This window comes from Neopsephotus bourkii, unplaced genomic scaffold (assembly GCF_033783945.1).
Source record: "Neopsephotus bourkii isolate Nb327-2 ecotype Australia unplaced genomic scaffold, CSIRO-AGI_Nbou_v1 NB_1825, whole genome shotgun sequence".
Classification (NCBI taxonomy): Eukaryota; Metazoa; Chordata; class Aves; order Psittaciformes; family Psittacidae; genus Neopsephotus; species Neopsephotus bourkii.
The window spans coordinates 10721962-10737053 of record NW_026902298.1 but is presented as its reverse complement, the minus strand read 5'-3'; the positions used below and the strand labels follow the sequence as shown (position 1 = coordinate 10737053).

At 42.2% G+C, this 15092-nt stretch overlaps 1 protein-coding gene across 3 annotated transcripts in view; it reads right to left on the bottom strand.

The window, feature by feature from the left end:
* The window catches only part of AMBRA1 (autophagy and beclin 1 regulator 1), a 130774-nt gene that overhangs the window by 75320 nt on the left and 40362 nt on the right, over positions 1 to 15092 (bottom strand). For 2 of the 3 annotated variants that reach the window (XM_061343529.1, XM_061343532.1), the window contains 2 exons: positions 3707 to 3790; positions 3094 to 3194 (listed from right to left, as the gene is read on the bottom strand). In XM_061343529.1, coding sequence (XP_061199513.1) covers positions 3094 to 3194; positions 3707 to 3790 — 185 coding nt within the window. The remainder of the gene's footprint in view (positions 1 to 3093; positions 3195 to 3706; positions 3791 to 15092) is intronic. The other variant, XM_061343530.1, reaches the window with a different exon arrangement.

Below are 15092 nucleotides of genomic sequence, written 5' to 3'. Positions count from 1 at the left end.
TTGATGTAATATATTTTCACATGGTGTTTTACTGTGTGCCAGGAAGCACAGTGATGCAGCGTTATCATACCAGCTGATTGCACTAAACTGCACCGGTAGGTAAGGAGTCAGGCGGGAAGGCGATACTGGGACTCGTCGTTGTTCCAGTCCTACATGCAAATCAGGCTGCTGGCATGGAGATATCTCTGTCTGTCATGTTGACTAGTATTGCTTCATTCTCTCCCTGAACTCCCACCTACTCTACCCATCTGTTGCCACCTTTCTTATACTTCGCATGGAAGCGCCTTGGCACAGGGAGGGCCACCAACCCCTGACCAGCACAAAGGGCTCTCCAATCCTGACCTAAGCCCTCCCTGGCATGTCAGAGTCATTCTGCCAAACCCACTGTGTTGCTGGATGAACCCCTCTGCTTAGATAACCTGCAATTTTTAGTGGTTCATTAAACCATGCTGCTCAAAGGATTTATTCACAAGGCAGTCTTTCCTAGCATGGAGCGATGTAACACTTCCATGAGAACGATACTTGAACAACAGAAAGCTGTTCCTATAAAACAGAGAGCTGGAAGTAAACATGGACAGAACTTGACAGCATGAGCTTTGACATTAAGAAATTTAGTCAGCACACCAAAGTTATTCATGCACCCATAAGATCTCCGTCTGTTGCTTTGATTTCCTCTCCGCATACAGGAATAAGTATGGCAGGAGCATAAGGGGAATGGGGTGTATTTTCCCAAACAACAGCTCTCACTCATCCTTGTCCACAGAAGTCTATTGTCCATTTTTAGAAAGCTCTCAGGTTAGGAATACAAGGGGGGGGGTTGGCATCTTTTCTCAAATGCTGTAGAGGTTGCGTAAGAAATACATTTGGCATTTATGCATTTAAACATAATTCAGAAATGACAGCCTGGATACACAGTAGGATGAAGCAATTTAAGGCACTCAAGCTTAGATTAGCCTGTGTTAACAGGAAGATAAATGATTGACTTTTTTCCTTCAACCGAGGCTGGCAACCTCACCCATAACTACCAGACTAAGGTTAAAGTACTTCTGAGCTTGAGCAGAGGTTTTTCACTATGACAGTGAAGAAAGAACTACCACAAGCTCTGCCATAGGCTAACTAAAAAGGAAAGCATACTGTGACAATGCTGCTGACCAACATAATGGACAAAAGAAATTCTCTGACTATTCCACAATTGCAACCTCATTTCCTAGTTTTCATCTTTCATACCTCACCTAATCCAGCTTCAACTCTCCTCGTCTCTGCAACACATTAACATAGAATTCACAGAAACAACTAGGTTGGAAAAGGCCTTTAAGATCATCAAGTCCAAATGTGTTTGAGCACAAATGTAAGAAACATTTTGAAAGCTGAAAGTTTTGTACAAACTAAAACAGAATATTAAAGCAATGTATCTCAAGCAGCTGCTGCATTAGAATTTTGTATCTAAGTCAGTAAAGCCCTTTACCGTGGATTATCAACCATTTCAGGTTCCACAACACTGTAGGAGCCAACAAAACTTGCCTTAAGTAGGCTCAGCACAGTGCCATACAAAAAGATTGATCTTGCTTTTCGAAACTCCCATGTTTATAATTTCTGCCTTCTTTTTGCTCATCTTGGCATATACACAACAAACAAGCACGTGCATTTGGGGGCTTGAATTCCCTAAAACGTGCAAGGAGAAGAAGCCAGGCTGTTTCCCAGCCACTAAGGAACACGCAAACTGCAAGGAGGGCTGGAGGAGGGCTGAAAGCAGGTGTCTCCAGCAAAGCAGGGCCACACTAGAGCTCTGCAGTGTTGCCTGGCAGCAAGTAATTATCTGCCAGTGTGCTGTTTCCACGTGCCAACAGCCAAAGCCCACACAGGCAGCAAGCATGGGAAAGTATGTGCGTCAGCTAAAGCTACAGCCTAGCTCCACTCTTTCCGAAGGGAAAAAAAGCAGAGGTGGTTTGGAGGTTAGCCTTGCAACAGCAAGGTCTATGAACCATGTACTCAAACCAAGATGTCCAGGGAGACAAAAGCCCGAGAGATGCCAGATATCATAGGATCACAGAATGGTTTGGGTTGGAAGAGACCTTAAAGATCATCTGGTTCCATCCCCTCTGCCATGGGCAGATACACCATTCACTAGACCAGGTTACTGAACGTCCTATCCAACAAGGACCACTGCCATACTAAACGAGCTATGCAAAACCAACAACAGTTCCACCCCAGAATGGTTGGGAAAACTCCAGTGAAGACTCTAAAGAACGAGTTAGATGATTCCTGTTCAAAATGGTTTAGGCATACTTAGTCATGCCTTAGGGTAAGGAAAAAGATTATACAGCCTCTCAAGAAACACAGCATTCCTTTTCCCTGGTGGTCCTGGGATTAGCCTACAGGAAGGAAGAGAAACACATCCCAACCTACCTGTCCATCCATCATCCCTCATTCTCCCACAAGTTCCAGGATGATTAACCGCTGCATTGGGGTTAATTACAGAGCAACTCAGACCCAGGCAAAAAAGACCTACCCTTAAGACCTGTGTCATCTCCAACCATCTCACTCATGAACTGTGTATTCCTCTGCTTCCCCACCTCCCTTCCCACCTCCGCCTGCACTTTCAGGCTCCCTGAAGTGCTTGTGTGCTGTACGTGGTGGCAGCTGAGGTTTTTAATATGCACCTATTAAGATCCTAATCGAATCCTGCGTTGCCTTGTGTGTGTCTTGCCAGCCGGAACACGAACAAGGCACCCTATAATTCAATTAGAGGGACCTGCAGCAAGCTGATCATTAGTCTGTCAGCTTGTTAAGAAAAAGACATGTAGGGATAGGGGAGGAAGTTAAACAAAAGCAGAATTGTTAACAGAACCCCTCCCCAGTTCATGCAGAAATTCCCATACACCTAACGTGTACTTGAAACATGGTATCTGTAATGCCAAAGCACTTGAATGACAGCTCACCGAATTGCTTCAACAATCCTTTCTCTTGTTTCAGGCAACACAAACAGTACCTCAAAAGTTGGAATTAGACTTTTCCTCATCAATTTTCCTCTGCTCAGATTCACAGCAAAATACCACTAATACACGAGTACTGCAAGCAAAGAAACGTCATTACCTGCCAAAACCCTGTTGACAGAGGAATGGGTGGCCAAGCCAGGTTGTCCCCGTTCATGGAAAATCCCAGCGTAAGGCAAGTACTCTGGCAGCAAGAAGCGTCTGCAAAACAAAGAGAGTAAGCTTACACAGAGAAAGACATCCCAGTGTACTACAGCTCTGGACAAAAACTGCAATTACATTGAGGAAACATTCCAGCAGACTATAGTAGAGGAAAGACTGGACTCCTCTGCTTAGCCAACCACTTCACTGCTTCAAACAAAAAGCAAGCTACAGATTAGGTCCTCCTTTAATCAATGTGGCTGTGAAGATCAGCATTAACCAAGTCTTTACCTCCCACAATAGCTTCCTAATCTCAAATGAACACACGGTGCTGAAAATCTCCAATCAGATTCTTTTCTCCTCCTTCTGCCTTCACGCCATAGCCCCAACCTGTAGGTAAGAAGCACTAAGACCACGCTGTCCTTCAAATGTCACGTTTATACTAACTGATCATAATAACATCCAATCACAATCACAAACCAAGAATACAGCAGTCCTGTGTAAGAAAGGGAATCCATCTGAAAGCTGTACTGTACAAGACTTCCACGCCCTTTGATATGTACAAGCCTTACCTTGGGACAAAGCGCCCCAGCGACGGTGCAGACATGCGGGCATTCCGAGGAGCTCGGTGCCTGGATCGGTCTCCATTGTCCCTTCAGCAAAAGCAAAGAGAAATTAAAAATACATTAAAAATACTATGTCATAAAGTATTCTCCAAGAAAAGAGAAAACCAACAACGTCACCTTGTCATCCTGAGTATGCTACTGAGATTTGATGGCTCTCTTGTGCAAATCACGTTTGTAACGTTCCAAATTCATATAACTCACTGTACCAGAGACTCCTGACAGTTTTACACAGGGATTGCCTAATGTCCAGTTTCTTCACCGTATGACAATGCCTCAAAAGTATCAACAAAAACACAGTCAATGAATCAGTGTCAGCACCTGAGTAAATGAAAGAGAAACCTTAGAATGTGGACTGGGAAAGCAGAAGCAAGCACACCCCAGTCCTGATGAGAACTTTCTGCTAGTCAAAGAGCTTTGTTAAGTTTCACTTTTTCATTTCCGAAGTGCAGGCAAAAGAGCATAACCTGCAGACTATCCTTTTGTGCTCCTTCCCTCGAGGTCCAGCTTAAAATGCCAGAGTTTAAGACAATCTCATCTTTTGCAAGCTTTTCCAGTGAAATCAGAAATGTCAGGTGGTATCAGACAAAACTGTACTTCCTCGAAACACTCTCATTCTGTTTCACCATAGATGTGTGGGCCCTGGGAATGAGGGGAAAGGGTCTAGTATCTACTGTCCTGCAGCAGACACAGGAAAGTCTTCTTCCCAGGAGAGCAATGCAACACTGAACAGGTTATCCAGGGAGGCTGAGGAGCTGCCATCCTTGGAAGTCTCAAGACAGGAGCTAGGCAGAGCAGTGGCTGGCCCAGTCTGGTTTTGACAATAACACCCCTACAGCAAGCAGGAGCACCTCCAGAGTCCCCAGCAAACAATCCCTGATATTGCATTCATAGGTCACAAGAGGAACTGTAATTATACAGCACTAAAACTGCAAGGAAAATAATGAGACTCCATTAGTGGCTTTGGAGCTCTAAACAGACCTCTGGAGCGCTTTATTCTCTGTTCAGAAATCTACTCTCTGCATGGCCTTGCACTAGTAGCATGTCTGTTTGCCCTGGATCCCAGGTCCCTATCTGTAACTGTAGCCCTACTCATCTCCTTCCCCAGCAGCTGTGAGGAGAATATTACTCGCAGAGCCTTGGAATCGCTAGGAAATTGAATACTCCTTATGCAACACACTAGCAGCCCATTCCCAACCAGCTCCAGCAAGCTGTGCATTTTACAACTCTTCTTTTTTGTTTTGCTTTTTTAAAGTCAGTGAGCAAGAAACGTGGGCTCAGAAGAAAGTCCATTACGTGGCTGTTTCCCACACACTTGAGGAATCAAGAACACAAAAGCAGAGGTTGTTCTGCAAAGCTCGATAGCATTCCAAGCTATTTCACCTAAACCAAATCCAAATCCAAGCTCAAAGCTCCCATTTCTTCTCCTGCTGTGGACACAGCATTTGCAGCTGGCAGCCAAAGCCGTACATCACCCTGAAGTTTCTCTGTAACCACTGCAGGGCTCCTGAAATCAGCCAAGTAAAAGCTGCGGCTGTTTTTTTATCAGAGGCCTCCAGCCTATTAAGATGCGGATCAATAACAGAAGGAATCTTGCAAGCTCCAGTGCTGACATACCAAATTTTCCTGCTAAAGAGAGAAGGCCAAAGGGAAAAGGAGAGTCATGCTCCACATCCTGCCACACAAAGTAAGAGCTGGTGAAAAATCAGACAAGAAATATACTTTTTAAGAGTCCATGCAGCAGTTTAGATGAAGCTGATATGCACCCCTGGGAGAAAAACAGCAAAGTGTTTGTCAGGGTTTGCATTTGCTTTGGACAGTTACTGCAATTACAAGATGCTTTTGAAAGGGAAAAAATCTCAACAAGAGGAACCACACTAGGACTGCACCCTGCAGAATCTCCAGTTGAAGAGGATCTCTGCAGCAGGGTTCAAAAGGAATGAGGAATTAGTTCCAGCAAACAAAAGAAAAGAAAGGAGCAAAGTATCCTACAGTCCAAGTCAAGAGACATAAAGAAATTAATAGTTCAAGTTCTTAAAAACACCACTAAATGCTTTCAGTATCCACAAAAACATTTTAGGACCAATTTTCTAAGCAACAAGACTTTCTGATGCAGGAACTCCAGTCTGTACTGCCCCACTCACTGTGCATACAACCCTTCCTTAGTACAAAAAGCCTAAAAGGGAAAAAATAGAGACTTGTCTTCAGTTTTCACCATGTCAGACACAGCCTTTACTAATTCAAGAGGCAGAAATCTATTTTTAATATCCCCTTTAAAAACAAAGCTTAAATAAACCCCACACTCCAACTGCCGCTGCCCTATAACTCAAACAGCAGAATTAGGAATGAGAAACAGTGACTACCCTTTGAGAATTCCTATTTACAGCCATGAAAGCATAAGCTACTCCTCTTTAGCACAGGGGAGTGTATTACTAAACATTACTCTGAATCACTGATTTACAATCATTTTGATCTAAACTCCCATTCTCAGCTACATGCAAGAGTGTTTTTAAGGGTCTAGTGGGGAGCAGCCAGAACAGCTGATATTACACTGGTACCAGCTGAAGATTCTTTCTGCACCTTCTAAAAAGGAAAGAGCAGTGAAGATGGGTGGCACTTTGCATTATTTCGGTCCCACATGCAGCCTGCTGACAGAGGGAGGAGAGCAGATGTTAGCACAACTGCAGTGCCGCCGTGAAGGGCTCCGGCAATGAGAAGTTCCCAAAGTTCTCTGAAGTACTGGTGAAAACCTAATGCTCCACTTTCTATTTAACATCAACTGCCTACAGACTCATTAGCTAATGATTTGCAGTGGAGAGTTTAATTAACATAACCTCCAAAAGTAGATCCCTCAGAGTGTGTATGTCTACATAAAAAAAAAAGCCTCTTCTGTAAAGCAACTTGATAACCTTGTAAGAGTAAATGAAACAAAAAGGTGCCACAGCATGTGCTATAACAGGGTTATAAAGGTGTCCTGCAATGCTCTTTGATTTACGTGCACTAGCAAATACGAACAGCACAGGGAAACTTCTTCAGTGAAAAAAGTAATAATGAAGGAACAAAGCAATCCATTGAGCAAGATGCAGGGGAAAGAAACAGAAGTAATCAGCACATAAGGTGAGAAGGGAGATTTAATACTGTAATTATTACCAGATTAATTTGTCTCGGGAGGAAAACTGCAAGAACCAAGAAATGGTCAAAACAACCTCAGGGTCTGCCTTAAAATTCAGGTTATTCATAATTTGTTCAGATACTATGTGGGACAAATCAAAACAGTGATATGGATAGTAGGAGTTGGTAGAGGAAAACCAGCATTAATACTAACACAGAATGGAGCAGGAAAAGAAAGCAATTCCTGAACATCCAGGAGATTTATGGACATTTAATAGGGCATAAGAAGCATGGAAGTTTAGGATAAACTGGGTAAGACAGAGTCAAATCTTCTTCGATTTTTCTGCTATTGTTTCGTTCGCTTGTTCAGAGAAAAGTCATCCAATGTAAGTATAATGGAGTAGCAACACCAGGTCTGAAAGCAGAGATGGGGATGCAAAACTTTGCATCCCAAAGTTTGGAGAAAAAGGCAGTCTTTTTCATCTGGTGATGGGTTCAGACTCGAACAGGGAAGACTTAGGTTGGATAAAAGGAAGAAGTTCTTTACTGTGCGAGTGCTGAGGCACTGGAATGGGTTGCCCAGAGAAGCTGTGGCTGCCCCATTCCTGGCAGTGCTCAAGGCCAGGTTGGACGGGGCTTGCAGCAACCTGCTCTAGTGGAAGGTGTCCCTGCCCATGGCAGGGGGTTGGAACTGGATGAGCTTTAAGGTCCCTTCCAACACAAACCATTCTGTGATTAATAACTGAGTGGATACAGAAGATAGTCAAGACTATCAGAAAAGGAAAAGCACTGTGTTATGCTTTTCTGTCTTGGCACGAATTCTCCTTAATATTTAGAGACTGTTGTATCAGGAAGTGAAATTAAACACACGGCATGGGATTTCTAATGCAATCTGTTGGTCTAACCGTTCCCATTGTAGTCAATATTAAAACTCTCACTGACTACACTGCCAACAGAATTAGGTCAACAATGACCATTTTGAAAAGCCATTTAATTAATAGAGCCAGCATCAGTGAGCCAGGCAAGTTCGTAAGAATCAAATTATATCAGACCAAGCCAATTGTTCTATATTTTCAGCATTTTATTGTGTTTCATGCGATCCAATTTAGAACACTAAATCAATTTCTACTGCAGAGGTTGGACACTTACATACAGTAGAAATGCTAAATAATTGGTTAAGTGGCATCTACTAACACCCTTAAGGGTTGGCACTGGATTCAGCTTCACCATCTTGATGTAACAGGGAAAAAAACAATAACAATTTCTCATTACATCAAACTTTCAGCATCTCCACTTACTTGCTGTCAATTCTTAACACTGCAGGAGGTTACTTCAGAAGAGATAGCACAGAGGGCAGGAGTAGCACAAAGATTGTATCAAGAGCTCAGAAGGGGTTACCAGAAAATACGAATGTATTTGGCTTTAGAGGTTGGTCAAGTCTGATCTCAGGTTCTCTAAAGAGGGTACCTGGAGGTGGTCATATTACACTAGCCATGCTCAAGAGGAAGCCAATGCAAACAGATGACATACATCCTGAGAAGTGAGTACTCAACAAGAGCTGCATAGGACTACAAGACAAAGTGCTATGTTTTACAAAGCGTGTAGAAGTAGAAAAAGGTGGAGAGTAGAACATTACATTTGCTGGTGATTCCAAGAACATGCCAATCACTTCCCAGCACCATCCTGATGGGTAAGGGATATAACAGTGCTGGGAACACTATGACAGAAAGTTCAGTACTAGCTTACAACTGAGAGGAGAAGCAAACAGCAGAATATGTTAAAACTTCAGTTTTTCCTCTGTCTGATCCTGCAAGGTCCTGAGCATCTACAAATGAAGTTCGGGAAAACTGGGAGTGTTTCTAGGAAATAAGCCTCTCAAAACAGAGGTAAACAAAAACCAAATAAAACCTTAACATTCTGAATATTTCAGCAAAATGCAGGTATCCTAGAAGACAACAGGAAAATCCACGCTGGCAAGCTGACTGTCTCTCTGCAGAGGTATAGTAGCTGGAATAACATCTCCTGGATCAGTAGAATCGTATTAAGAGTCTCTTAATAAGAAAATACAGGTTCCATCCAGTATATGCACTTTACTCAGAGTTGTAAACTCAACCCAGAGGAAGGGAACCATCCTAATTATGGCTCTAAGGACAAGGTTATCTCACCTAAAAACAGGACTATGTTTAAGAGCAAAGACTCAAGACCACTGACTTATTTCTGAGCAGATAAAAACACACAAGTCAGGAGAGTACTGGTCCCTCAATATGGTACAAGCATTGACATGCACAGACATTAAAGCGATGAAAACACTGATCTGGAATATATATAAGCTGGTAAAAATGAAAGGTATAATTTTATCCACCCATCTTTGAAGGTTATGACTGTCACTGAAAGAGAAGTACTTACGGTAGAACAGAAGGAGAGGAGACAACAAGAAAATTCAAGCAAAGAGAAGTATCTGCTACACAAAAAGCCATTCTTGGCACTGCATGCATTAGGAGCTTCCCAAGTATAACACTGGAAGCCAAACAAAATTGATGAATGAAAATATTAAGAGAAACTGCAAAAAGCAATGCTGTCCAGCTGGAGAGACAAGAACTAGAAGAATAGGTTTTGAGCATAGCTACTTAATACAGTAATGGGTAAGTTAGTCACCCTAGGCACGGTGCCTTTCCATCTTCCAATGTTCTTTTGAAGGCTAAAATGCCAGGCTTTCACCAGCACTTTTTTCAAAGGAACACCAGGGAAAACGTATATCTATTTATCAGCTAAAAATTCCTATAAAGCAGCAGACTGCTGAGTTACTAATGGCTCTCCTGACCAGAGGGAAACAAACCCCCAGCCTTGATTATCTCTCACAGGACTGTTCAGGGGAAAATGTATTTTCCAGATTAAAAATGGCACTCCAGAAGATCAAGTGTTTCAGAGAAGCATCACATAAGAGAGGATTTATCACCTGGTCAAGAGAAAACAGCAGCACTTTCCCATTAAATGCCAAGGATTAATTGCTTCAGAGAAAGACTGATTTGGAACCAGAATGAAGCACTCACTCTGATCTAGGCACAGTATCCAGTCGTCTCATTTTAATCACCTCACTGTGTGCTGGGATCACAAATTGATGATGTGTTTCAGAATAAGCCTGATACACTCTATAGCTATAGTGAAACATTAGAAAACAGAAACAGAGGCCAGACGAAGGTAGGGAATCCCTACTCCCCAGCATAGACTTGGTACATGAGTATTAAGGAATCCACTGTATTCAGTGTTTTACCAACAAAACAAAACAGGACATCCAACACTACAAGTACCCTTCCTTTGAGACCCCTTAATTAGCCATTTTCAACCATCTACCCAAACATGAGCATGACTAGGGAAAACAGTGCTATGGCTAATTCTAATCTCTTGGAAACTTCACAAATGGTGCTCATTAAACACAGTTTGTAGCACAAATACAACATCAGCTGCCCCATCAGGCCTCAATACTGGAATAAAGTGTCAAAAATAAGCAACAAGTTTTTTTTTCTTAAATATACTGCACTGTTATGCTATTGCTCTTGCAAAGGGAACAGAAATGAAACCATAACTGCACAAACAATGCTAACCTGTTAAACCTACAGGCTTGATGAATGCTAACCACTGCCTGCTCCAAATGGCCAGCAACTAATAACAGCTTGCTTCCTAATCACTCCCATTAACTCCAGACATCACCTATGAGGTGACCTAATCTGATTTAAGAGTTTCACAGACACAGAACAAAAGCAGAAAGAAAACTATGACCAGAGCTCCTAAGCAGCAGAAAAACTCAGATCTACCATCTTGACATCAAAGCTGTTTCTACAAGCCCAAGCAACCAACAGTATGGAATATGATGTAAACTTTTCTGGCAACTGCCATCTTTCAAAAGGCACTCATTCTTTCATTGCTCTGCTGTGAAGACACTTGCCTTGCTGGAATGTGACTTAATGGTAAAACAACATTATGCTGGAGAGGTTAGCAATATCCTGCAGTACCGCTGCAAGGAAGCAGTCACTGCCTGTCACTGCATCCAGGCAGTATTATTAGACATTAAGTCCAAGATAAGGGGAATATAAAAGACTGTCACAAAAGATAAAGATAAAAAGAATAGGGAAAATGAAGCTGCAGGCTACTATGAGTAGATCACAAGCCAAGCTACGACTCTAACTAATCCTTGAAAAATGAAGTTCAAAGAATAGATTCAATATCATTCCTGTTCATCCAGGAATTGTTAGCATTCTTAGCCTGCAACTATGTTTAAGATGATGAATACAATTAACATAAATCATTGTGTTTCTGGAAGCAACATCCCAGCACTAAGTGCTCCAGAAAACTGTAACAGAGAAGAGAAAAAACAACAAAGTGACCACTAAGTTCCACATAATTCAGGTCTGCCTTGAAAGTCACCTTTCATAAGGCCCACTTACAGAGGAAACAGCATCAAAACCACAGACAAAGGGGCTCCGTGAAGCAAACAACAAAGGCAGCTGCATACAGTAAATAACAATCCTGCTTTTAATATCTTTATCTAAACTCAAATAACAAATTGCTCAAATAAGAGAGACATCACAATATATCCTATCTAAGACTTCCAGAAAGAAACTGCTGGGTTTTCTGTAGTATACTGGTGTGTCATGAATCCTAAAAATCCATTTCCATCAGCATTTAAGTGACATGAGAGAGCCCATATAGATTCTGACATCTCCTACTACATCTTCTGTTAACCTCACATGTAAACATCAGGATGATGAGAAAAATTAAACCCAGCCTAATTGCTTTTAGGAACCTTGTGGTTTGGATATGTACCTTTCTACCACTACACCAAAAGGCTACCATTGATCAAGTCATCTCCTACCCACCTTCAGGAAGCCCTATCAGATCTTCGCACGTGGTATCCCATCCATCCTGAGTTGTCAGATTACGTTCTAGTCACCCTACAGAGTAAACCTCTTTCTCTACTTCTGGCATTTTCTATGCTACACCATGGACCTCCATGGGCTGCACAGGAATCTCTGCTTCGTTGCCAGGAGCACCTCCTGCCCTCCTTCTGCACAGACCTTGGTGTTTGCAGAGCTGTTTCACATATTCTCACTCCTCTCTCCAGCTGCAATCGCTTTTGTGTGTTAACTTTTTCGCCTTCCTAAATTACATTATCCCAGAAGCACTACCACCATCACTGATGGGCACAACCTTGGCCAGCAGCAGGTCTGTCTTGGAGTCAGCTAGCATTCATTGTATTGGACATGGAGGAAGCTTCTAGCAGCGTCTTACAGAAACCACCCCTGTAGCCACCCTGCTGTCAAAACCTTGCCATACAAACCCAATACAGCTTCTCTCCCCACAATGACAGCACCTGTCTTGCTGTTCAGGAGCTGCAGATCAAAAGCTCCATACTTACTTAAAGTCTCAGAAAAACCTTTAGCCATTCCAATCTCTCCCTTCTCCTGCCAAGAAAACCTGGCTCCTATTTGAAGAAGTTTCTTTTGCAAAAACTGAAGGTTGTAACAGGAAGGATAAAACACACTCTGAAATACATGAGTGCACAGTGAACAGCTGGGAAGGAGGGCAATAAAGACCAAGACTGGCTGTGCAAAGAGTTCCACCCATGTGCTCTTAGTAGTTGTTGAGCTAAGGGAAAACAGCAGGAGCCTTGTAAATTGATTGCATTTCTGCAGATTACTGCTCCCATTGCTCTGTGTCTCTAGCAAACAGCGGTACAGAATCAGACTGAAAAAGTAGCAACTGCAACAGACCCTCCTGGGAAGAAGGAAAAAGGAGAGGAGAGAAAGGAGAAAAGCTGTAGACATTAGAAGAGTGTAATGTCCAAGCTCCTTTGCATCTATTAATTTAGCAGGCAGCCCACCCTCAAAAGCAGACAGAGGAGTCAGGAACAGTCACACCTTTAGCCTTGGCTGGAAAGCCTTTATAGAACTGCAGTGAAGGATTCAAGCAAGGCTTTCAGACAGCAAGCTGGTGCACTGTCCTATACATATGCTTTTCAGTCTGACAGATAAAATGAACCTGTATTTGTTCCCCCAGTGCAGACAAAAAGGGACATAGATGGCCAGAATTCGTCTGCAGAAACACCTTCACATTCTGATGATGGTTACAGAGTTAGAATCACACGTGAAACAAAAATCAGCTTGTGCCATCTGAGGAGTCCTAGCAACATCACCCACAGTCTCCAGCATCAGAGCTCTTCTAGACTAAAGGAAGTCTCTAGAAGAGGCCCAGCCAAGCTCATTGAAAAAGTCAAAAGAAAAGATAGTTTTGCTCTAAAAATCTAATTTTCCTATGAGATACAAACAGAAAGCACTCAAAACACCCCTTGAAATGAGGAATTTCAACCTCTATGATTTGTCTATAAAGAACCTATTTTTACCAGTTATGCTAGAAGACTAAAATGACACCATTCTCCATTCAAAGATTCTTATCCCAGAATACCAGAAGCTTTTTCATTTTAGCTTAGGATTCTGCTAAAACTAACCTTAAAACCCACACATATCAATCTATCTGTTAATAACCTAATATTACAATCTGTATATATACTACAAACCATATTAAATGCTTTCATGCAGACATGACTAAGTTTACAGTTGTCAGTTGTATTCAACAAGCAGTGAGATGACAACAGTGACAGGTTAAACACAGGCAGCGCATGGAGAGAGATAACATCTTATTAAACCAGATAACACAGGTATAGCTGTGTCTCCCTCCTCCTCCCCTGTCCATGAAAGCTGGTATAATAGAAGGATATTACTAATGCCTATAAAAACCACTCTTACTTCACATTCTTAGACCAAGACTACTGCTACTGCTATCACAAGCTAAATGTATTTGTGAATTAATTCAAATGAGATTCTGGAGAAACTGCATGGAGAAAATTACATCATTAGACTGGCACACAGGAGAAGAGGCTTTAACTTAAATTCAGAGGCCATAAGCACACCAACAGTGCAAGTTTTCATGCCCCTTACTAGGGCATTAGGTAAGCAAAGATGAAAAGATACAAAATGAATCTTAAAGGAGAAAGAATCCCCAGAACCCCACAAAAGACTGAGAGCCAGGAGTCTCCCTGGCACACACAGAGGGCTCCCTCCTTGCCCAGAGCTCCATGTGTAGTAAAACCAGCTGGTGTCTAATGCCCTTTATATCTTTCTCTTGATCACTAGGAAAATGAAAGAAGAGAGAATATTTATTAATTGCATTAACCAGTTTAGAAAGATAAAGCATCAAGGCAATTTGCTATGGTTTTTATATGAAAAAAAGCCCCACTGAATTCCAGGAGAAAAGCATGAGCCGCAGATAGCTAGGAAAAGGAGCAACTCCCTGTCCTACATAAGATCTGGAGAAGCAGAGAAGCCAGAGCATCTAAATCAGGGCAGGAAAAGAAATACACGAAGAAATACACGACTCTGCTCATATGAGCAAGCAAAGGGGGGGATACAGGAGCCAAAAAGAGAAGCAAGAATTCTGGATGAGATATTTCATTGTGAAGTGTCAGCAGAAGAAATCAAATGAGTCACGAGAAGTTCCAGCTCTAAGGACCCCCGCACAGCAGCTCCCTCTCATCAGCCAGGAGAAATAACGAAGTAGAGAAGGGAAAAGGCAGAATGTCTTGAATGCACAGACCAGAATTCAATATGAAATATTCAACCAAAGAATTCAGCCACTGCGCATTAAGGAATCAACACTCCTTTTTGCCCAGTATGAAATGAAAGACAACCTTAGCATAGCTGATTGAATTGCTTCCCTGACTGGGTGCTCTCACTGTGTGAGCATTATCTGCAGGGGAACACACTTCTCTGCAGACTTTTGCCCGATGCTCTGAATTAAAAACTTACTATTTTTATTTGCCCAGCACAACAAGCCACCTCAGACAAATAAAATGGAATAATGGAAATAAAGGTGCTTGAGAAGCATCCGCCTCACAAAGCCGCCGTATTTCTCCTCTTCTAGACCACAAAGCTGCTTAGGAAAAGCTACCAGGCTGAGATTCTTCTGCATTATCTCCCCTCATTTACATCTTAAACAAGGCCACAAGGAGAGGGGAAGACATTCACTCACCTTGTACTTCTGAATATTCAATTGCTGAAACATGAAATGACAGCTATACAGAACAACATTCTGAGAGAGAAAAAAAGTCTACCACTACTTAAAAACTGAGAAAGGGATTAATATCTTGCATTTCCGGGAATAGCTGGTGTTA